Source organism: Melanotaenia boesemani, chromosome 7 (assembly GCF_017639745.1).
Source record: "Melanotaenia boesemani isolate fMelBoe1 chromosome 7, fMelBoe1.pri, whole genome shotgun sequence".
NCBI classification, from domain to species: Eukaryota; Metazoa; Chordata; class Actinopteri; order Atheriniformes; family Melanotaeniidae; genus Melanotaenia; species Melanotaenia boesemani.
In genome coordinates this window covers 13,670,713-13,694,799 of record NC_055688.1, presented here as the reverse complement: position 1 = coordinate 13,694,799, position 24,087 = coordinate 13,670,713, and the positions used below count along the sequence as shown (strand labels likewise).

At 39.9% G+C, this 24,087-nt stretch overlaps 1 protein-coding gene across 2 annotated transcripts in view; it reads right to left on the bottom strand.

The window, feature by feature from the left end:
• Nucleotides 1-15,351: 15,351 nt before the first annotated feature.
• fstl5 (follistatin-like 5) overlaps nucleotides 15,352-24,087 on the bottom strand; it is a 198,387-nt gene continuing 189,651 nt past the window's right edge. For both annotated transcript variants that reach the window (XM_041990335.1, XM_041990334.1), the window contains 2 exons: nucleotides 23,937-24,061; nucleotides 15,352-17,676 (listed from right to left, as the gene is read on the bottom strand). In XM_041990335.1, the coding sequence (XP_041846269.1) occupies nucleotides 16,974-17,676; nucleotides 23,937-24,061 (828 nt within the window). In that variant the 3' untranslated portion in view covers nucleotides 15,352-16,973. The remainder of the gene's footprint in view (nucleotides 17,677-23,936; nucleotides 24,062-24,087) is intronic.

The following is a 24,087-nucleotide window of genomic DNA, read 5'->3' as shown; positions in this document are numbered from 1 at the left end:
TTATGTTGGGCTGAGAAGGAGAGACTTGCAGCATGTTTATGTGAAACAGTAACCCGTTTTAATTAGATAGCATTTTGTTTGCATTTATTTTATATTACTTTTATTTATTAGTTGAGGTTGCTGGTCACCATCTGTCCATCCATTTTCTTCCGCTTATCCGGGTTGGGTAGCAGTAGCAGCTGCCTAAGCAGGGAAGCCTAGAGTTCCTTCTCCCCAGCCACATTCACCAGCTCGTCCGGGGGATACCAAGGCGTTCACAAGCCAGCTGAGAGATTTAGTCCCTCCAGCGTGTCCCGGGTCTTCCCTGGGTCCTCCTCCTGGTGGTATGTGCCCCGCACACTCGGCAGGGAGACATCCAAGGGGAATTCTGACCAGATGCCCGAGCCACCTTATCTGGCTCCTTTTGATGGGGAGGAGCAGTGACTCTACTCTGAACCCCTCCCAGATCACCAAGCTTCTCACCCTATCCCTAAGGGTGAACCCGGCCACCCTGCAGAAAAAAAATCATTTTGGCCGCTTATATTTGCGATCTCTATCTATCTACAGCTTGTGACCATAGGTGAGGGTAGGAACATAGATTGACCAGTAAATCAAGAGCTTTGTTTTTTGGCTCAGCTCCTTCTTCACCATGACAGACTGATACAGAGTCCCCATCACTGCAGACGCCATACTGATCCGCCTGTCGATCTCCCGCTCCATCCTTCCCTCACTCATCAAGACCCCAAGATATGTTAACTCCACCACTTGGGACAGGACCTCATTCCCAACCTGGAAAAAACACTCCACCCTTTTCTGACTGAGGACCATGGTCTAGGATTTTGTGCTGAAGTTTACGGCCCGATGAAGCCAACAGAACCACATTGTCTACAAAAAGCAGAAACCCAATCGTGAGGCCACCAAACCGGATCCCTTCAACACCAGATGATTTCTGTGTTGCTTTGTAAACCATTCTTTCTGTAAATGAAAGCACTAACCTATTATAACTCATGTAAAAAGGTGATGAAAGTGGCTTTGACTCTGGACCAGTGCTGGAATGGCCATCGAGCATACCGGGCACTTGCCCAGTGATTTTAAGCCGGGCCTTTTGTTTTCTTTTGTTTTTTTTTTTTTTGTTTTTTTTCTTTCAAACCCTTCAGGCAGATAATGACTGCCAATATGATCCTGGGAATTACTTTAAATAGTAAAAATGGACAACTGTTTTATAGTCGACAAATAAATAACTTTGGGTAATTGTTAGTCATACAGGAGTCTATAATATTCTTATCCTAGCCTATGTCATTGTTTAGGCTGCATGTGAGATCCTTCAGTTTCACTTCAGACATCATCTGACAGCAACAGAAAGATCCTGGAAGCTTTTCAGTATTACAAGGTTTACTATAATATTTACTGTTGATGGTTTTTACTGGTGCAATCCTTAAAAACTTTTAATTAGTGGTTGTTAGTTTTTAAAGTACGATCTTTCAAAATACTGTAAAATCTACATTCTGTGCAATTTTTATTTAACTGCATCATGATAAAATAGATCTACTTATAAATGCATGTAACTACAACCAGGCTAATTAGGCTCTTCTACTTTATATAGGGAAACCTATAGAACTGCGTGAATACAATAGAAATATCTTGTTTTGTCACCTTGTTATCTGTGAAAGGAAAAGAGGAGGCTTAGCTGCCTTATTTATATATTTGTTCCATTGTAAAGACATCTTATTTGGTAATTCTATTTCTTTTGAATACCTGTCAGACCATATATTGTACTTATTATTATTTATTATTTTTGTGTGTGTGTTCTTTTTTATATCACCTGCGTGTTTCTGCTTACTGCACCTGTACTGTTGCAACAAAGCAATTTCCCCACTAAGGGACTAATAAAGGTTTCCAAATTTTGCTTTTATTATTATTATTATTAGTTTCACTTCAAGCTGTATTCCTAAAATGATAGTTTTAATCATCTATATATCTCCAGGTTTCTGTTATGTATTGTATAGAATAATGGGACAGGGAGGATAGTGTTGGTTTAAGTTTATGAGACAAGTACATATAAATCAACAAGGCAGTGTATAAGCAGTCTCATTAGACAGTTATTTTTCATTCATAGGCGTGGTCGTCTTTCCATCAATACCTGGTGGGCCAGTCTCGGCTCAAAATGCCCGGGCAGATTTTTTATCATAGTCCAGCCCTGCTCTGGACCATTTTTATCCTAGTTTGTCACCTTGGGTTGACCATGATGAGACCTCCCGTTGCTGCATTTTAGCAGCACACTGAAAAGCTAAAAAACAGATAATGTGCATGTTAAGCAGAGGTGCTGGCTCCTGTAATAGTCAGTTTAGGACGGGATCACTCAGCAGTGTCTGGATGTCAGGACTGCCAGGACAGCATGACAAAGGGACAACAAAGTTAATGCTCTGTTGTCAGCATTTTATATAATTTACATAATATATATGTGTCCCTGTCTTTTATTGATATTGGTGTGGGGGTGGGCGTAATCTGGAAAAATGTAAAAAAAGGAATCAGAATTGTTCAGCACTTTGGCAAAGATTTAGCTAATGACCTTTAAAAAGTCACACAGACCAACATCCAGGTCCCTGAACTCCCTGAAGGATTGCTGAACACTGGCTTAATGAGCAAAAAAGACTGGAATTACCATCTGTTACAGAGATTCTTTTTTTAACAACATGAATAATAAACAATTTGTTATAAAATGCTGAAATTAATTGGTGAGCAAACCCGAAAAACTTGACAACAGCTATGTGCAGATTTTTTAAGTAGCTGCATGGCTGCAGCAGGGCAGAAACAATGAGAACAAATAGCAAAGATGCTTTTTCAGTGTCTCCTGTGCTGATAGCTGACTCTGACAAAAAAACAACAACAAAAAACAAACTTAACAAGCGAGTTTAATTAGTTTAATTTTCCTCTTTCAGATATCTGTGTTGTAAATGTAATTTGCAGACATCATTCTAGCCTCTGGGAGCAGGCTGATCTGTCGGTTCTCCACTCAGGTCCATGCTGAGACGTTTCATTGGGGTTGAATGGAATTTTATTGTTTTGTTCAAACATTTTTTAGATGATGAATCCAGTCCACTTACAGACGTGGACAAAATTGTTGGTACCCTCTGGTTAATGAAAGAAAAACTCACAATGGTCACAGAAATAACTTGAATCTGACAAAAGTAATAATAAATAAAAATTCTATGGAATGTAACCAATCAAACTCAGACATTGCTTTTCAACCATGCTTCAACAGAATTATTAAAAAAAATAAACTCATGAAACAGGCCTGGAAAAAAATTATGGTACCTCTAGAAAAGACTGTAAATAATGTGACCAAAGGGACATGTTAATCCAAGTTGTGTTCACTAATTGGCATCACAGGTGGGCCTACAGGTAGTCACTGTGCTGTTTGGTGACATGGTGTGTACCACCCCCAACTTGGACCAGAGGAAGCAAAGGAAAGAGTTGTCTCAGTTATTTCCAAGCAGCTTGATCTTCCTGTGACTACAGTTGCACATATTATACAGAAATTTAAGATCCATGGGACTACAGCCAACCTCCCTGGACGTGGCCGCACGAGGAAAATTGATGACAAATCAAAGAGACAGATAATACGAACGGTAACAAAAGAGCCCAGAAAAACTTCTAAAGAGAGTAAAGGTGAACTTCAAGCTCAAGGAACATCTGTGTCAGATCGCACCATCCTTTGTTGTTTGAGCCAAAATGGACTTAATGGGAGACGACCAAGAAGGACACCATTGTTGAAAACAAACCATAAAAAAGCCAGATTGGAATTTGCCAAACTACATGTTGACAAGCCACAAAGCTTCTGGACAGATGAGACAAAAATGGAACTTTTTGCCAAGGCACATCAGCTTTATGTTTACAGATGGAAAAAATGAAGGATATGAAGAAAAGAACATTGTCCCTGCTGTGAAACATGGAGGAGGCTCTGTTATGTTCTGGGGCTGCTTTGCTGCATCTGGCACAGGGTGTCTTGAATCTGTGCAGGTACAATGAAATCTCAAGACTGTCAAGGGATTCTAGAGAGAAATGTGCTGGCCAGTGTCAGAAAGCTTGGTCTCAGTCGCAGGTCATGGGTCTTGCAACAGGACAATGACCCAAAACACAGCTAAAAACACCCAAGAATGGCTAAGAGGAAAACATTGGACTATTCTAAAGTGGCCTTCTATGAGGCCTGACCTAAATCGTATTGATCATCTTTGGAAGGAGTTGAAACATGCCGTCTGGAAAAGGCTCCCTTCAAACCTGAGACAACTGGAGCAGTTTGCTTATGAGGAGTGGGCCAAAATACCTGCTGAGAGGTGCAGAAGTCTCAATGACAATTACAGGAATCGTTTGATTGAAGTGATTGCCTCAAAAGGTTGTGCAACAAAATATTAAGTTAAGGGTACCATCATTTTTGTCCAGGCCTGTTTCATGAGTTTATTTTTTTTAAATAATTCTGTTGAAGCATGGTTGAAAAACAGTGTCTGACTTTCATTGGTTAAATTTTATAGAATTTTTTTTATTATAACTTTTGTCAGATTCAAGTTATTTCTGTGACCATTGTGAGTTTTTCTTTCATTAACCGAAAAGTACCAACAATTTTGTCCGTGTCTGTAGAGATAGGTGTAGACGCTACTGTTGTGTCATTGTGAATTCATCTGAGATGTCTTACCATATATTTTGGGAATTTTGGTCCCCTTAGGAAGGATTGTATAACTTCTGATTAGTTATTTTTCGATTCATTTAGCTTTCATCACCCTACTCTCGGTGTTCTGCAGTCTGATGGGCTACACATTAAGTTAAGTTTTGATTACTGAGTGCAAGTTTAGGAAGACAACACAAGAAAAACACATAATATTATGTTACTATTTCAGCTTTACAACTGTTGACAATATTTGAAGGCAAGGCAATGCATTTGTAGATTGACCTGTGCAGATTACAGATGCCTCCTGTTAAAATGTTTAAACCACAACATCAGTGACGTGCAGTCAGGGGAGGCAGGTGTGGCAAGAAAAAAACATACAATAAATATTAATATTTTCCACTGATCTGTGTTAAAATGCATTTTCAGTAAGACTCTAACACATTTTTGACAGTTTATTAAGTAAAAATAGCCAAATTTGAATACTTCCAGATCAAATCCAGTGCAGAAACCCCGGTGGAGGCATGGGCAAGCTGTGCCTCAGCTCTGACTGTGCCATCCAATACAAACCGGGTTGCATGACACGTGCCGTTTTCTGTTCCTCCTCCTTCCTTGTTGCCAATATGAACTTTACAGAAATATTTGTTATACACCATGACTCTCTACAGTCTATGTAATGTATTTAATGTATTTGTGAGAGAAATGTTCCCATTTATCATCTAATGAAGTGCAGAGAAAAGTCAGCAGGTTGAGGCAAACAGTACTCTGCCTCACCTCAAGGGGGCGCACTTACACACCAACACGGTGCGTAGGTGTTGCCAACTTAGCGACCTTTTTTTTTGTTTGTTTTTTTAAAGCAACTAGCGACAAATCTAGCAACTTTTTCAGTATTGGAGACTTTTGTAGACTGACGTATATGAAAGTAGTTTATTCTTCTCAATTGGGAGTGGTTTCTGCTGCGCAGGCCCCTCCCCTGTCCAAAAGCAGAAGAGGCTTCTGGCAGCAGCAGTAGCTGCATTCAGAGCAGAAGATGATCACCTATTTCATGACTAGGCTGAAAATGAAACATTCAAAGCTGGTGCAGGATGACCTCGCGCTGGTTTACCGTCAGATATTAATGTCTACTAATGAAGAGTGTGGAGGAAAACAAGTGTTGTAAAATGTTGCAGCCTCTTAATTAGAAAACAACCTATACTTAATAAAATTAAACTAGAATAAAAGAAAATATTAACCAAAGAATTTGTTTTATTTTTATTAGTTTTGCCTTTTTAAAAATCTTTAGCTTGTCTTCGTCCATTTTTGCCTTTCCCATGACATTTCTCTCCACAGCAGCCTCCATGTACCAGGCTATTATGCACATTAGATGATGTCATTTAGCAGTTTCTAGTGACTTTTAGAACAGCCAGTAGCTACTTTTCTCACTGAAGAGTTAGTAACACTGGGTGTGTGAGTGTAATTGAAAGAGGAATGCTGGTAGGATATGAAGCATTACCAGTTGCATGCTGTTGAATGAATATTGAAACAAGATGCTCTTTTCAGTTCTTACAATTGTAAATCAGTGCCTCACCAACCGTAAACTTCACCGCATGTCCCTGCTCAACATTTTGTCTTTTCAGCTGCTAAAACCCTGGACAGTTCACCAGTCTATCATTGGTCAAACACATACATGTTAACCCACTGACCCAACACTCATCCCTCCAGAAGGAAACCGTAACACCCTGGAAAAATGCAACCTGACTCAGATCAGGGGCTTTTTTGCTACGTTTGGTTATATACACCAGGTAGCATGTTTAAATGGGGTTTGAAATACGAGAGCACACTCTGAAATTAGCTGATTAAATCCTTGCTCATTGCCAGTAATAGTAAGTTTACCTTGAATGCTCTGGGGTCCACTGCAAAAACTACAACTAAATGCCAGTGGTCAAGCCTGTAACTGTAACAATATGGAGGAGAGGTGTTACTCTACCCTACAGGCTGTGCTGGATAATTATCTCTGATAATCTCAGTCTTGATATAATTAGACTAGTGTGTTATTTTTGACTGTACTGTAGACATCAGCCCACGCCGCAGGACCCAGAGCCAATAGTCAGCTGTCGTAAGGATGATGAAACCAATCAGTGTTTACTCTTTTTGTCTTCGGTTTATCAAAGTCAGAGCCTCCATGTGAGAAGAAAAAAGGGGCTATGACTACTTTTGTTGCCCTGACCACAGCAAGCTCGCTAGCATTTTGTATATATTATATCCCCCTTGATGCTGATCAGAGTTTTAAAGAGTTAACAGAAATACTCAGTTTAGCAATTTTAATAATAGAAAGAGAAAAATAAGAATAAGAGAAAAAACCTTTAAAAGGCATATAGTTTTTTTTTTTGTTTGTTTTTTTTTTTTTTTACAAAACTACAACCTAACTTTTCCCATTCAGAGCTCTGGTTGGTCTCACTGAAACTGGAGCACCAATGCAAAATTTAAGAGCACTATATGAAATCTTTCATGCTTTAGTGCTTTTTTTTTTAAACTTTGACTGCAATGCAGACAAATAATGGTCATAAACAGACAGCTTAAGAAATGGCCTACATTTTTTAAGAAAAATTGTCACAGAGTGGAATAGTAGGAAAAAAAAACAACATTATGATGTCAAAGAGCTTGTTTAAAACAGAAAGTCGCAGCCCACAATATTAAACATTTCCTTTAGAGCCAGTTCAGCTGTTTGGTACTTCTGTAAGAGAGATTGTGTGTTTATTAAAGCGTTGCATATCAGTACTCACTTTAGGATTAGATAGATACTAATTTATTTAGTTCTATAGTGACTGAAGTTCTTTGGATGACACATTAGTGTCACTTCTAGTGAACTGAACACGCACTGTTTCTGACTAACTCAGCATTTTGGATGATTAGGGATTAATGTTGATGGGTGGAAGCTCCTCCTTTACAATGTAGTTGAAGGAAGTGAATTTTGTTTTAATGTCTCTTCTGCAGATTAATTTTTTTTCTGCCTTTAAAATGCTGCAGGTGATTGGTGTAGTTTATGCGTTCGCATGTTTGAAACTTGCATTTGAGTAGTTTTTCTTCTCAGATGCTGGTGCACAGAGTGATAGACGTACATGAAATACAGTGTTACCATCTTTTTAATATATTTACCTGCTGGACTAACTGTATTGTGTCAGGAGATCTCTGCCTTTTGATTCCACATACTGATTTCACATCTCCTAATCATAAATTCTGCGATTATTATGTCAGAACTGGGTCTACGTGCTTGTTTCTTAGTTCAAAGTTCAAAAGGCAGAGTGGGGTGAGAGTGATAGCTAGCTTACTGGACAAATACAGGTAGATGAGAAGCCAGCTGGTTTTAATTAGTGTGAGCGGTGAAAATAAATGGAGCAAAACACTGAAGTTAAACATGACAACAGAGAAAAAATTCTGCTGAATTTGCATGTTGCTTACTTCACCACCGTAACCGGTCAGCTTTGGATTTTGCCTCTTTCCTAAAGACAAATCCATTTTCTAACCTGCTCCATGGACCACATCCTACAACCACACTGATTATTCCAGAGCGACAGAGAGGCCAGGAGAGAGCAGAGTGAGGACTCACAACTGGTATTACCAGCAGCACCACCTGTGGCCTCAATCAGTCATCAAGCGGCATGCTATGGATGGAGCAGAGGTTGAGCTGTCGGCAGGCTTTAGCAGCATGATTAAGGAGCTAGCGGCTTGATTACGCTGCTCACCTTATGAATGGAGTAATAGAGAGAGGCAGAGCAAGGTGCTAAATTCTCCTGATGGAGGTGAGACACGAGTGTGTGGTGGGGAGGAGTCATGGCCCTCCCATGTGACAGGGAGGAGACTAACAATAGATAATTATGGACTGCCAAGATCCCTTTTCTATTCACATGGCTGTTTTATTGAGGTAGATTCAGTATGGAAGAATATTAATATAAACTACCAGCCTGTGTGAGTCAGAGGAATATAGATGGGAGCGCTGTGGGGAGGAATGCATTAAGCAGTGTTTATCAGGAGAGCACTGTTATCACGAGAATGGCTTCCACACATCTGCACTGAAGCTCAGTTCTGCTCTGATCTCTGAATAAACAAGCGCATGTCTGAAAGGTTTGCATGTTTATACCTTTATACTGCTGCTACAGTTTGTGTTTGTTGGTTTTCTGGTCATTTCAGGAGTGTTGAAGCTGTTATGTGGTGGCTTCTTTGGCTAATGTGTTTTGTAGCTTGTTTGTCTTCCTTATAACTTACTACAGAACATGCTGTTGTATAGCTAAGCTAAACAAAAGGAAGATAATTGCCATATTAATCAATAATTAAAATAATTGTTCTCTAAACAAATTTATAAATTACTCTGCTTTATCTGGAATTAATAAAACCCTGAGCAGATATATATCCAGTTGTCCTTCCTTCAGGATGCACACAGATCTGCAAACATCAGTTTTTTTCCATTTATAATTTTACATGTTAAAGTGATTGTTATAGCTGGAGATATTTTATGCAGCTGAAAATAACTGAATTGCTTAAATATTTTCTGCAATTACTTTGACTGATTATTCATCAAACACTTGCTGCTTTACTGCAGTAATTATTATAATAATTGTAGTAAACTGTACTTTATCTTCTGTCATTTGACTGGTGAATTTAGTGAATTAAATGCCAGAGAGCAGAGAAAAATCAGCTCAAACACCAGGACAAAGGGGGGGGAACAAAAGTGCAATTTTCCATTTCTATAAAAAACATTGTCACACCTACATCAGATCCTGACATGCTCTGCCGAAGCCGTTCCCCTGAGTACTGATTGTCCACACCTGTTACCCAACACCAGGATGCCTTCTTAAACCACTGATGCTGGATCACTCGGCAGGACAGCACGGTTACCCAATCCTACTTCCAATTTGTGCGCCACTTCCAGGAAGTTTTCAGACTACCACAAGGGTATTCCACTATACAAGAACCTGTCTTCCTATGACGACAGTTTAGGATTAGAAAAGTTCATCCAACTCGCCATCCGAGTAGCCCATCAAAGAGACAGCTGTCTTCGGGATGCTAATCCGGAGGATACCACCTCCACCGTAGATGAGCCAGAAGTGATGCAAGTGGATACCCTATGTTTCCATCCGGCGGAACGCCAGCATCGTCAGACTTCCAGTCTCTGCCTTTACTGTGGCCAGGCCGGCCACCGAAGAAACACTTGCCCCATGCGTCCTCCACATCCTCAGGTGAGTGTGGCTTCACTTTTTTCACACTTCACCAAACCTCTTACAACCTCCACCACATTGATGTATCCCGCAGGTTCTCTAACGATAACAGCTCTCCTTGATTCAGGCTCTGCTGGGAACTTCCTCTCCAGCTCACTGAAACGTCTCCAACTTCACTGCCAACGCTGTGCTACACCACTCTACATTCAGACAGTCACAGGTAAAAATATCACAAAGCGATCCTTCCACCTTCAAACCCCGCTGGTAACCCTCCAGGTCGGCTGTCTACACAGAGAAGAAATATCCTTTCTGGTGTTAGAAAACTCTGCGTATGACGTCATCCTGGGCTGGCCCTGGTTAATAAAGCATGATCCTGTCATTTTCTGGAGCAGTGGTGAGATATTGCAGTGGGGTTCAGCCTGCTCTCCTTCCTGCTTTCCTCTTAGACATACGTCAGCTTTCCCTAGGTGCCACGACGGTGGAAAGTCCGAACAGTAAATCAGTTCAGCACATTCCATTGGAGTACAACCAGTTCAGTGATGTGTTTTGTCCTCGCAGGGCTGCTCGCCCACATCGCTCCTGGGATTGCTCCAGCGACCTCATTCCTAGAGGGAAAATTACCCGCTGGTAGGATTTACCCTCTCTCCATCCTGGACACAAAGGCTATGGAGGGCTATATAACAGAAGCCCTGGCACAAAAATACGTTTGTCCTTCTAATTCTCCTGCAGCCTCCAGTTTCTTTTTTGTGGATAAAAAGGATGGTGGGTTAAGACCATGTGTGGACTACAGAACCCTAAACAATATCACAGTTAAGTATAAATACCCTCTTCCTCTAGTACCTGCAGCCTTAGAACACCTCAGAGGAGCCAAGGTCTTTTCCAAATTGGAACCTCATCCAGATCCGCCTTCACTTCTCCCACCGGTCATTACGAGTATCTGGTCATGCCGTACGGTCTAGCCAATGCTCTGTCCATCTTCCAGGGATTCATGCATGAGATCTTCCGTGACATGCTTAATCATTTCCTTATGGTGTACATTGATGATATCCTCATTTACTCCCCTGACCTCCCATATCACATCCACCACGTGAAGCTCGTACTCCAACGTCTCCGAGCACATCACCTTTTCCTGAAGGCCGAAAAATGCTCTTTCCATTAGTCTACCATCGAGTTTCTGGGGTATGTTGTAGGACTGAGGGTGTGAGGATGGATCAAAGGAAGGTGCAAGCTATTTTAGACTGGCCCAAACCAGAAAACATCAAGGCCCTGCAGCGTTTCTTGGGCTTTGCAAATTTTTACAGGCGCTTTGTCCATGGCTACAGCATCCTTGCTACCCCCCTTACTGCCCTGCTAAAGAACAAACCACGTCAACTTTCCTGGACTCCCGAGGTGGAAGAAGCATTTTTGTCTCTGAAAAACGCCTTCTCTTCCGCACCTTTTTTACAGCATCCAGATCCTGATTGTCCATTCTACGTGGAGGTAGATGCATCAACCACGGGCGTAGGCGCCATTCTATCCCAAAGACCAGACAACCTGCCCCGCTTCCGACCATGCGTCTTCTTCTCCAAGAAACTCAGTCCAGCCGAGAGAAATTATGACGTTGGGAATCGAGAACTGTTAGCCATCAAACTTGCCTTGGAGGAATGGAGGCATTGGCTTGAAGGTGCCCAACATCCCTTTATGGTTCTGACCGACCATAAGAACCTTGCCTACATTCGAGAGGCTCGCCAACTGAGCCCACGCCAGGCCAGATGGGCTCTATTCTTTACCCGTTTTGACTTCTCCATCACTGATATTCCAGGTTCAAAGAACAGCCGAGCTGATGCCCTATCCAGAATCCACGAATGAGCAGAGGAGGTTGAGACCCTAGAACTCATTTTAACATCACAGGTTACGGTGGGGGCTCTACACTGGGAACTGGATGATCAGATCCTGGAAGGTTTGAGAGACCATCCTGCTCATCCAGACACTCCCCCTGGTCGCCTCTTTGTGCACCCGGATTTACGGATACCCCTCATTGAAGCGGCACATGCTAATCTGGGCACCTGTCACCCTGGCGCTCAAGCCACAGTTGCGCTGTTACAGCCTCGATACTGGTGGCCTGGGATGGCTGCTCAGGTCAGACATTTCGCTGCAGGCTGCATTGCTTGTGCTCAAGCCAAGAACCCACGATGCCTACCAGAGGGAAAACTACAACCACTACCGTTACCTCAGCATCCCTGGTCCCACCTGGGGGTGGACTATATCACCAATCTCCCTGCATCTTGAGGTAACATCTGCATATTGGTTGTTGTGGACAGATTTTCCAAGGCCTGCAAGCTGATCCCCTTTTCCAGTGTTCCCACAGCAGCTGATACCGCCCGAGGCATCTTTGAGCATGTGTTCCGATACCGGAGGACATTGTTTCAGATCGTGGTACTGGCATTTCCCGGTACTGGCAGTCCTTCCTCAAGTTATTGGGGGTTACAGTGAGCCTGTCGTCTGGCTACCATCCCCAGGGGTACTGTCACACCTGCACCAGATCCTGCCACGCTCTGTCGAAGCCGTTCCCCTGAGTACTGATTGTCCACACCTGTTACCCATCACCAGGATACCTTCTTAAACCACTGATGCTGGATCTCTCGCTGTCGGACCTCGTTTAGCTTCGGATGGACGTTCAAGCTTTCCTATCCTGGTCTAGAAATCCTGGCCGACCCCTGAACCCTGGACTCTGAATCTGTAAGACTGTTTCCTGAGTATTCTTCTTCTAAGTACTGTTTACGTTGGAGTGAATAAATCTGCATTCTTCACGATCTGTCTCTGTGAGATCCATTCCATAACACATGTACCTTTTAAAAGTTTTTTTTTTTTTTTTTTTTGAATGTGAAAAACTTCTTTCATAACACAAAAGAAAATGTAAAGTGCATACAAGTTTAAAAACCACATCAATAATAATAGTTTTTAAACACAACACATCTACATGACTGAGAAAATGTGAACCGTGAAGCTACTGCTGCTCTGACCGCTACCAAACAAAATAAAACCCTTCCCACTCATCAGGGTAGAAAAACATTTCTTCAGTGTTTGGACTCAGCTAATTTAAAGTCAAACAGATCTTGTACAAATAAAAAATAAAAAATTTACTCCTTCTAGAAGTGGCTGAATACTATTATTTATCACCTTTAGGAGACCTCTGAGCAACAACAGGGCCACAATGAGCACTCCAGATTGCCATATCATCTCTTTAATTAATAAAAATCCAACAGTCAAACCAACCTTTTAGTCTAAATGAGAAGAGTTGCATAAAAACACAATTACTTGTACAAAGCCTGGTAGTGGTGTTGTAGTTTAGGACAGGGTGACTTGCTATGAATGAAATGAAAATTGAAAAATGTCCACAATGAAAAATGAATTCTGATTTATACCAATTAATTAAAAAGGTAACTAGCAGGATCTGTGAAAATATTCTGGAAAAACTCACACAACACAGCAAGTGTTATAAACTCTGAGAGCTTTGATGTTAAAGCACAAGTCATTTTTATATAAAAGGTGGTTTTAAAGAATAAATTTTATGATGTAGAATAATTGAGACCAAAGCTGTTCAGAATAAAACTGCGTTGTCATCTCTGGTTAATTGTGATTGGTGTGTCCATATACAATCAATTGAATAATGTGGATAATTATAGTTCCGATTGCTACCAACAGAGTAATTACAGACTAGCAGCAAGCCTCCGTTCTCGTGTCCATATATTCATGAACTATACAGTGAATACATGAAGTGAGACCCTGCCCTATTTTATTGTAGATGTGTTTGAATGTAGGTTTCACATTATCAGGGGAAAAGGCTTATATGATGTAGGGTCTGTTCAGATGGAAGCATCCCTCTCCACATGGATTTTAGAGATAAGTGTTCAGCCTTGTGCAATTTAGAAAATACTTTTATCCAAAACACCCGGCAGGATCTGCAGCTATAAAGATGAGTAAGCACAGAGAGGGAAATGTAACCTCTGCCAGAAAGTGTAACCTGTGGAAAAATACAAACATACTGGAGATTTATTTAGTAATTTTTCATAAACAGAAATAGCTGGGAACAAAGCAGATGAGTCACTGAAAACCATTTTTCTTTGAATGATTAATCTAGAAAAGAATTAAATTAATAAAAATAATGAGTGAGAAAGAAAGCTGCTCCTAAGATGTCATTTTCTTTGCTTTATTATTTTTTTATTACTGGAGTAAATGCTCAGCCTGATCTATCCTAAATCTCTGAAAAAATATGAAAACCGTACCACTTTTTCCCAACATTTAGTTGAAGTGACTTACTAGTTGATTTAAAAGCTTTTTAATGTGTCTGTCTTCTGATGTGGAAGTGTGTTTTCTGCCTTGTGCAGATTTTTACGTATATTTCATTTATTTGCAGTAAATGAACATTATACTTCTGTAACAGTTTAGTGAATTATTGCATTATAAGTATGCTTATGGTGAGATGCTTTAAATCGACAAATATTAATGAGCCTTAATCCAAATGTGGAAGAATTTATTTCTGCAGTGGCCGATAACATTCAGGAATTTATGATCTACACAAAGTTGTACTACATGGTGAAGAACTAGTGCATGTAGGATGTTTTTCCAATATTGTGTTGGGTGTGTTGGGAAGCATGATAAAAAAAGGAGAAGTTCACAGCAGATGAGTGGTGGGTATGATCTATCTTGCAAAACTGAATTTTGGGGGGAATTTAGCTGATTTGTGCATAAGTTTTCACTTGGACCCAAACTCTGTAACATTGAATAAAACACAATAAACCCAAACAGTTGACATGGGGTTGTGAAGTTTTCCCCTGGTGAGTAGAACCTGCCAAGTCACCTTTACATGGGATTTCTGGACTTCTGTGGCAAATAACTTGCATGTACGATGCTAAGATGTTTCATTCAGGCTGATTCTTTAAAGATGGACATTCAATATTTATATTGAAGATTTTTTTTGAAAAGCAAAAGTGAAAGAAGTTCACTTTAATTTGAATGCTAACATTTTTATAGATGAAGATGATACTTATGCTAATTCACTACTGATCATATTTTGGTTTAGTCTTGATCATTTCTCAAATTTTCTTTCCTGAAACATAGTGATTCTTATTTTTATTACAAAGCCTTGCATTTATTAAACCCCTCTGAGTCACAAGTTGAGTGAAATCCGTTTGACATTTTCAGATAGCATGCAAAGAAAATTAAACTGGCTTATAAAACTAGATGCTACATGATACGTCTGCACTTAGACATGAATTCAGTCTGCTTGCCATCCTGTCACTGAGCTTTACGACTGTATATTTTATTCTTTGTCACTTCTAATAACCATCCCACAAGTTAAAATACATCCTTAAGTGCAGGATAAATATACCCGAAAGGACAAAGAGTCCTGACCTCGTTTTTGTTGCATCTCCTACAGAATAATAATCAGGAACTCAGCCGCTAAAGGATATGTTTTTATTGCTCACCAGCAACTAAGGAGCAGACTTAAGAAAAGACACTACACTTTGTTGTTATTTTAGTTTTTATTATTGGGTAAAATGGCAAGCGTGTTATTTCTATATAAACAATCACATGAGGAAACATACAAGACATGGCTACATGGAGGTGAAAGCTGTGTCACAATGTCCTCAGGTGCAGAATAAATATGACTGCTGCATGTTTTATTCTTAAAAAGTGTGCAATGAATTCATTTGGAAAATGAGTGCATGAATCTGTACATGGATGAGAAAGAAATGGACTCACATTCAGCAGCTATGTACAGGACAGAGATCGTCATCAGTACAGTAGGGTTTAAATGAAGGAAAACAACACTAGAGTAAATAAAAAAAACTATATATGAGGAAAGTTTATCAGGAAAGATGGAGTGACTTCATATTATTTTTACACATTAAAAGTTCATACTAGATTTGAGATACAGTTGCCCGTCGTGATTCGGTCCGTGTGAGGGTGAAAAATGCATAGAAATGTGTCCAGCAGGAAACAGTTTTTGTGTCTTGCCAACTACGAATCTACAGCAGGAGCATTTAGAAGATGCTTCTCACATTCAAAGCTTATCCTCAGATCATCCTCTTAACAAAACACCACAAGTACAGTACTCCCCAGTGTGCTAACTCACCTTTACATTTAAAACACGCTGCCAGCACACAAAGCATATTTACTACACCAAACTGAACTCATAACATCCTTCTTTTGGTCCAGAGATATTAGTCAAGACAGGATTTTCTTTACACACAAGTGCTCTACTGACTCTTAACTAAGGAACTTTTTGAAATACGTTATGTGTATAAAGCTGGTACAGTTCACTAAAACCACCTCTGACTTTCAATTCTCTGCTTTGGGACTATAAAGAAGAAAAAGAAGAGTAAACTATAGCCTTAAAAACCTTCTAAATCAGGTTATAATTTGGGATTAAAGGTTACAGAGCACACAACCATAATGAACCTCTCAGTCTCCACTTCAAACAGGATGGGATCACAGCAAGGGCCCGTTTTAATTAGACTGAGTTGGCTGGGATGGATGGACGAATAGATGAGAGCGGCAGATTTGTGATGAACCACACTCAGCATGAATGAAGGGGTCAAAGAAAGGTGTAGCCTGTAGCCACACTGGGAATAATTACTCTAATTCCTCGGATGGAGGGGGATTTTCCTTGAAGGCACAGGAAAAAGTTGAGGATGAATTTAAATTGTAGGAGTCAATCTAGATGTATACAGTATATATACAGTAAATTATATATTTGTGTTTTTGTCGATTTGCTTTAGTTTTGTCTCATCTACAGCATTCTCACACACTAAATGCAACCAAAAAATTAAACACACATTTATAGATTCAAACCACTTTACCTGAAAAATGTTACTAACAAGCAACACTGCTGACGTGGAGGCAAACCACCAAGTGTAATTCAGATTTAAGGAAAAAAGCAGTTTTAAGACAGTGTAATCAATTATGCCCTCACAGTTTGTTTTTTGTATGTTTTTATTGGATGGCAGTGGCTCATCCAGTGGACTAACAAATTAATTTGGTTTCTGAATCTGTGGTTTTCACAATTGCACTCAATAAATCAAATAATCTGCAACAGAAGTCAGTGCAACAGTACCCTTTGACGGACAACGAAGCCTACTGGGTCTAAATGCCATGACCTAAGAATCCCCAACCCACACCACCACGTTGCCTTTGAGGACATCAGTGATCTCACAGTTGAGCTTGTCGAGCCGTCCATCCAGGATAAAGAGGGACTCTCTGGACGGTGTCATCAGGTACTGTCCGAAGAGTCCACTGCTCACCATGACTCTGTTCTTGCTGCTCCACGGCCAGTCAAACGACTTGGTGGCCTCTTTCAAGCTCTTGATCATCTTGACTTTGCCGGTGCTCAGTTCCACAAACAGAGCGTCCGTTTGACGGCCGGAGCTGCCGAACACGTTGTACTGGTGGACCTCTGTGAAGGAGCGCTGGAAGGCCAGATCAGAAAGGTGCAAGTTGGTGTGAATGTCGAAGGGCTCCTGGATCTTACCCCGCTCAGAGATCACTTGGATCCTCATCAGGCCATCACTATCATCCACTGTGACCAAGTAGTGTCCATCTGGAGACACGTAGGGAGTGCCAGTGACATCACGGTTTTGGCCAATCACGCTGTCCGTTACGCTGTCTAAGATGAGCTGGGGCTGCGTGGCACCAGTGGAGTCGGGCCTGCAATTAACAAAGTAGTAGCCACCCAGATGGGTGTAGGCTACAGACTTGGGAATGCAGTTATACTCCCACAAACTGATGTTTTTAACATAAGAAGTCGTCTCCAGGTTGATCTTATGAAGGACAGGCTCGTTTCGATGAAGGATGAGACCAAATCTGTGAGGAATTTAAATAGAAAAAGAGAATATAATCCAAATTTGTTCTTGAAAACTCAAATGAGTGACTTGTTTTAGGAATGATGATGTTAATCAATAGATGCTTGATGACCTTATACAAAAACTAAAGGCAATAATAACATGTTTATACTTTCCTAACGTAACTCAGTTCATCTGTTGACAAGTGGCTCAATGACAACAGTTTGGGCCACTATTTCATGTTTAATCAAGGATTAATCCGAATAATTCTGCATAACCCAGCTTACATAGAGAGCCACTCACAGGCCAACGTTTTATTTACAAGAGAAAGAAATTCTTAATATTCAGGTTTCTCTAGAGAATTTAATCTTATGCAATCTTTTGAGAAAAAAAAAAAAAAGAAAAATCTGTGGACTGTTTTGAAGCAAGCTAATATCACCAGAGTGGTGGTAAGCCATGTTGCTAATAAGCATCACATCTTGTATGAAACATGATATCAAGCAAGCACATAATTTTTTTGTTTTCTTAAAATAATACATTAAAATAGATTTTTACTGGGTAATTATAAAGATTGTTGGACAAGCATCATTTTAAATAAATGTTGAGATATAAAAATTATATGGTGCTTTAAGGTCCATTTAAACTCTAACAGAAATTCTGGCCCCTGACAATCCCCATATTGGCACCATCTACACATTTTCCTCTAATAGAATTACTGTAGTGTTATATGTGGACAAGGATCATTGAAAATGCTCCTCATTACAAAAAAAGTCACTTAATGGCACATTTTGCTGTAACAGCTGAACAAGGGAATATGCAAGCAGCTGACAGGCCCCAATTAAATGTGAATACCAGCTGATCGATGCTGACAGCCACTTCAGTCTTATCGTCATTCATCATCTTTTATGCCATTTGAACACCCAGCTGTCTGTACCTGTGAACAGAAAATGTCTGTCTGAAAGCCACTGAGCACATTATCACTATTGTGATGGGAACCATTGATCCTGAGATTGTTCTGTCTGCTGGGTCCTAACAGAAGGCTTCACCAGGTCACAAAGGTAAACAAGATTTTTTTGTGCCATTATTTGTGCACAAATTAATCAAAATAATATTGAACTAATTTTAACATGCAGTTGGTTGGGCAGCTGCTGTGCTGAGTCAGCTTTTATCCTTGAATTAATTGGCCTAAACCAATTTCTTGTCCTATTAAACACTCCAGCTGTTGGGCATTGAATGGATTTCCTGATATATGTGTAAGAAACTTATCAATAGTTTTTTTTTTTTTCATTTTGAAACTGCTCAGTCAGACAAAAAAGAACATTTTGTCCAGATTTTTCCAAAAACTGGTGGCTCACTTTCACTGTCCTTCATGTATCACTGTATTTGAGGTTTCTGTTATTTTGTCTTGTTTTCATTATAATGTCTAAGAAGTGAAAAATGATAAAACAATGACCAGTTGACTTATTTATACAAGGATGCTTGCGCTTGTCTCCAGCAGGGAAATGGGACTGAGCCTAAAGGCGCATTCACACTGGTACAGTTTGGTCTGCTTTAAACAAACAGTTTATTTGCTGTTCGAAAGCAAAAGAATGGGCTCATTACAAAGATTTTCCTGCTTTAAATTTATGTCTGCAAATAATTTCAGAGATTGTATCAGTAAATTAAGCTTGTCATCCTGTAAAAAAAAAAAAAAAAAAACTGCCTGGAAAATTGAAGCGAGCAAATGTGAAAAAAAAAAAAAAAGATTTCCATGGTTTTAAAAAAACATCTAAAAGATTGAAAAGTTTTTTTTTTGCAAACACCCTGCTGTTGATATGTCTATCTGATTGGATGGTGACAAATCTACCTGTCCAATCAGAGAGCAGATGGCTTCCTCTCCTCCTAACACCACTGCCGGATCTTAAAGGGGAGTAGACAGGGTTGGCAGATGCTCGACTCGTTTTCCTCCAGCTTGCCTCCGTCCGCTGCTGTTATTATAATATTTCAACGACGTTTTGATTCCAGGGTGGCCGCTGCCAGTGGTGTCCCGCCACCTGTATACTCGGGGGGGGCAACAGCCAGTGTTTGTTTGTGGGGGAGCTAAGGAGAACCATGGTGAGCCTCCAAATGCAGCAGTGGCTACCCCCAAAACCAAGCACTAAAAAAAGAAGTGCGGTGCATGGAGGCTAGCCGGAAGACAACGAGGTGAGCGAATGCCAATGCCGGCCTTGTGGAGGTGAAGAAGACTGAGAGCTGAAGACTCTTTCACTTTGCAGAGAATCATCAGCTCCTGCTGCTGGAGTCTCAGACTGAGTAATATCAGTTTATCACTTTCACTTTGCAGCTCCAGACTTGGAATGAGTGACATTGTTTTGTTGATTATGTTACAGACTTAACCACATTAATTTAGCCGCAAAGGTAGTCTAGTGACGTTTCCGAAACCACTTTGGTCGTGCCAGCACCCGTCTTTAAAATATATCTACTCCCCTTTGGAAGTAAAGGAAGATGTCTGCTTTCTGATTGGATGGATTGATTTGTCATTTTTCAATCAGATAGAAATGTAAAGACACCAAAATTCTGCATCTGCAACTTCAGTCTTGCACTCAAAAAATAGTTTTTTGCACTGCATCCATGATAAGATGTTTGCAAAAGCACTTCTGTTACAAATACAAATCTTTTACAACCATGCAAATCCTTCTCTAAACACATAACCTTATTTTCTTTTTGGCAGATGTTCTTTTGCAGGATGACAAAACTTGAATACAAATACAGACTAAAATCATTTGCAAACCTCCATTTCACAAAATCTTCATGACTTTATATTGAGCCCATGAATAAAGGTCCATCCATATTTGTAATTTAATTACGTATGTTGTAGCTTTGTCAAACCAGCTGATTTCATGTAACTTGGAAAGCCACCCTTGTTTATATTAAATTTATTGTGAGACAGCTGGCACTTGATCCCACCATGGCCCTCTTGTGTTTAAAATAAGCCTCAAGAGAAGAATGTGAGAACTCAGAGGAAAACCATTTAAAAATGTATGCTGTAGTTTAAAAGTGAAGAAGCATTTTTCCTCCTGGCAGGCAGAGCTGATGGTTTACTGCCTGTCATTACCGCTCTGCCTGTCAACAGTGCTGAAATTGCTTTGCTGTGGATTCTATTCAATATTGTGGCTTGTATGACAGATCAATGGCTAATATACATGCTGTGATATATTGGTAACATGCCTGCAAGCAAAAGGTCAAAGGTGCATTTATTCTGCAATGAAAGAATCATTTCCCACAACAAGACTTTTTTCACGTGTGATAAATTAATAAGGAGACATTGTTTGGCCTCGCTTTGACGTTGAGCACAGCTGGTTTGCTTTATTGGCAGATTCAGATCGCGCTCTGCCAAACTGACAGCTGCTGTTAACCATTTGTACCAATGATCGATGACTTATAAATTCAGCTAACCTCTGAACAAACTGGGTTAAGTTAAAAATTAGGCTACTTCTCATGTTACCTCATCTTCATATCAATATTTTAAGTGAACAAGTGTGAATCTTTTACACTTAAACCCTATCGCAGTTTGCTTTGTGGTGCAGTTAAAGACCCTGAGAGTATAACAATGCATGTTGCACAGTGTCATATATATATGTAACAGCAATTATCCTGCACAAACCTTAGATCAGCATCTCTGTGGACTTGTTGCCAAAAGGCATTCTTCCCAATGATTAGAAATTTGTGAAAGAGGTGTGAACAGCCTGGGCTGCAGGATACTGTAGATGTTGGTATAAATAAGAAATAACAGCTTCTTTTTGCTGAGAAGCAGAGCTGCCTGAATGCAAATCAATGCTTTTAATGAATGACAGCCCCCAGAAGTTCCTGTTCACTTAATAGTTTCAGCTGGGGGAATCCCCAGTCATTTAACAATCCCCGCAAGTTGCAGAATATATGTTGGCTGCTCATGTTGCTAAATCGACTAATCAATGCTGCAATCCTGCTAGTGGATAAATAGCTGTGTGGGTACAAAATATGAAAAAAGGCACAAGGCAAAAGTTCATTACCCTTTACCAATACATGAGATTAAGATGGCTACACCCCCACTTCAGAGAAAGCAAACTTTCAATTAAACTATTTTCCTTTTTTGAGTATTTTGTGTTGGATTTTACAGTATTATATACTGATCAGTATTTTAGGTTAGAAAATAATTCAAATCAACAAAAATTCAGAAGCATAAATACTCAAATTAGTCTAATCTTTTTCCTTCATTATATAAACGTTGAGCACAATCAATGAAAGACAAATCTTAAAACAAAACATTGTTCCACTTTGCTGCAGTCTTCCCTGCAGGTCTCAGTGGATCTAATTACAGCGGTGCCATTAGCCCCACCCACAAACACTTACACAAAGTGGAGTGCTTACTCCTCTACAGGAGACCATTAACACCCTGAAGTCCTGCAGAGCTCCTGTTCACTCACTGGCCTCTCCACGACATCAGCAAGGCATCTGGGACCAGCTTCTCGGTATCCACGTTAAGCCTCTTGATGTGAAAGCTGCAGCAGTGTTTTGATGCATGCTGCATTAAGTATGTCAGTGCTTTCATTGGCAATCTACTAAAACCATAAAGATAAGGTGAAGTGCCAGCTGCTCTGCCTCTGTTATTTACTTAATGTTTGTTTCATCTGGGGCAAAAAAGAAAAATGATTCCACACACCAGTAAGTGTGGGTGGTGTTAGTGGAGTAGAATACTTTGATAAGATTTTAATATTGTCAGAGAAAATGTAGCCGACAGTGCTCAAACAAACTAGAAAACATATGCATTAGCTGTGCTTTAGCTGTGGATCTTTGTCATTTTCATCCTAAATTTGACAACTAACATCAACTAAATGCCACATCAAAGCATGTTGGAACTTCAGGAAAGTGATACTGAAATATTACATTTAAATCAGCACTCAGACCCTTTTTAAGTATTTGATTAAAGCATTTTTAGCAGCAACAGCTTCAAGTTTTGTTCGAAAAGATCCTACAAACTTGTCAAACCTCTAGAGATGCTCTGCAGGGTCCATGTGTCAACCTACAGCATAATTTCAGGGGTAAGGGTCAAACAGTTACAAGGCATTGCCTCCAGCTCTTCTTCTGTTTGGTCTTTTTAAAGAACAACGTGGGTTAAAGGAAAGATGATAGGAGAAATTTGCAAGGACAGTGTGTTAATCTATACAATGTCTGACTGAACCAACACTTAAAAAGTTCTTTAGAAAAGCATAAAGGTAAAAAAAAAAAAAATGTTGCCATAGGCTGCTCACACTCCTGTTCTCATATTTATTAACACAAATTAAATTGCTCTAAGCACTGCAGCAGTACGAAATTATGGGACGAGTTTATCTCTTGTCTTTCAAAAGAAATGGTCCAACCTTTCCTGGGAAATAAAAGAGTCACTGAAGCTCCTTTCCTTGCAATTTAGGGATTTCCAACAACTTGTATTGTGTCTGGAACATAAATACTTCCAGGTAATTTCATAGAGACCAAAAAGACCAGACCGCAGATGTTAGGCAGTCTGGGCTTTCAAAGATGTGTTTTTAGAAAAAACGAATGAGGCTGAAGTACTTCTAAACTCAGGTTTTCCCTCTGACATGCAGCTTCAACAGACAGATCTGTGGCATCTCACTTATATCCAATAAAACCAGTTAATCACAGACAAATTTCAATTAGTTTGTGCAGACATTGACAGAAGCAGGATGTACTGCAGCCCAACTGAACGTCAGTTAACAAAAAATAATTTTGTAGTGTGTTTTTTATTCTAATACAGATAATTCTCCATACAGAAAACTGAGAAGGTTTTGGCTCAACATTAATGATAAAACTATAAACATGTGCTTGTAAGATGAGTTTGAGGTTTCCTATTGAGCCCTGTCACATCATAAGTTCCCTCAAATCTTCTGTCTCAATTAGTCTCTTTTCTCTATTAAGTTGAAGAAATACGACATTTACACAGCACACTGATATTTCCAATTTTTGCCTACTGAGGGGGAAATTTAGTTCATTCTCACTTTCACCCTGCTTACTTTGCTGTAATTGAAAAAAGTCTTTTGAGGAAATATAATTTTGACCAAAGTAGCTTAAAAACTTTTTGGTGGTCTTTACTCATCTGAGTAAAGATAAATACTTGGCTTGTTTTTTTCTCTGAAAACTCAAACTGTAGACAAATTTCCACCCAAATCATTTTTGAATAGAGAATTTTTTAAGTTCATTTAAGAAAAACCCTGCTGTGGTAAATCTGATTTGCACATCAACTCTGTCCAGAGGTGTTGCTTAATGTACCTGATGTGGTTGATGATGAGGCTGGAGGCGGGGATGAAGAAGTCGTCCACCCTGTCGAAGCGCCTGCCGATTGGTTGTGTGTGAACCGTGTGATGGGAGACTCTTCCACTAGCCTGATTGATCACCTGGAGAACAGAAACACATAAGCAGA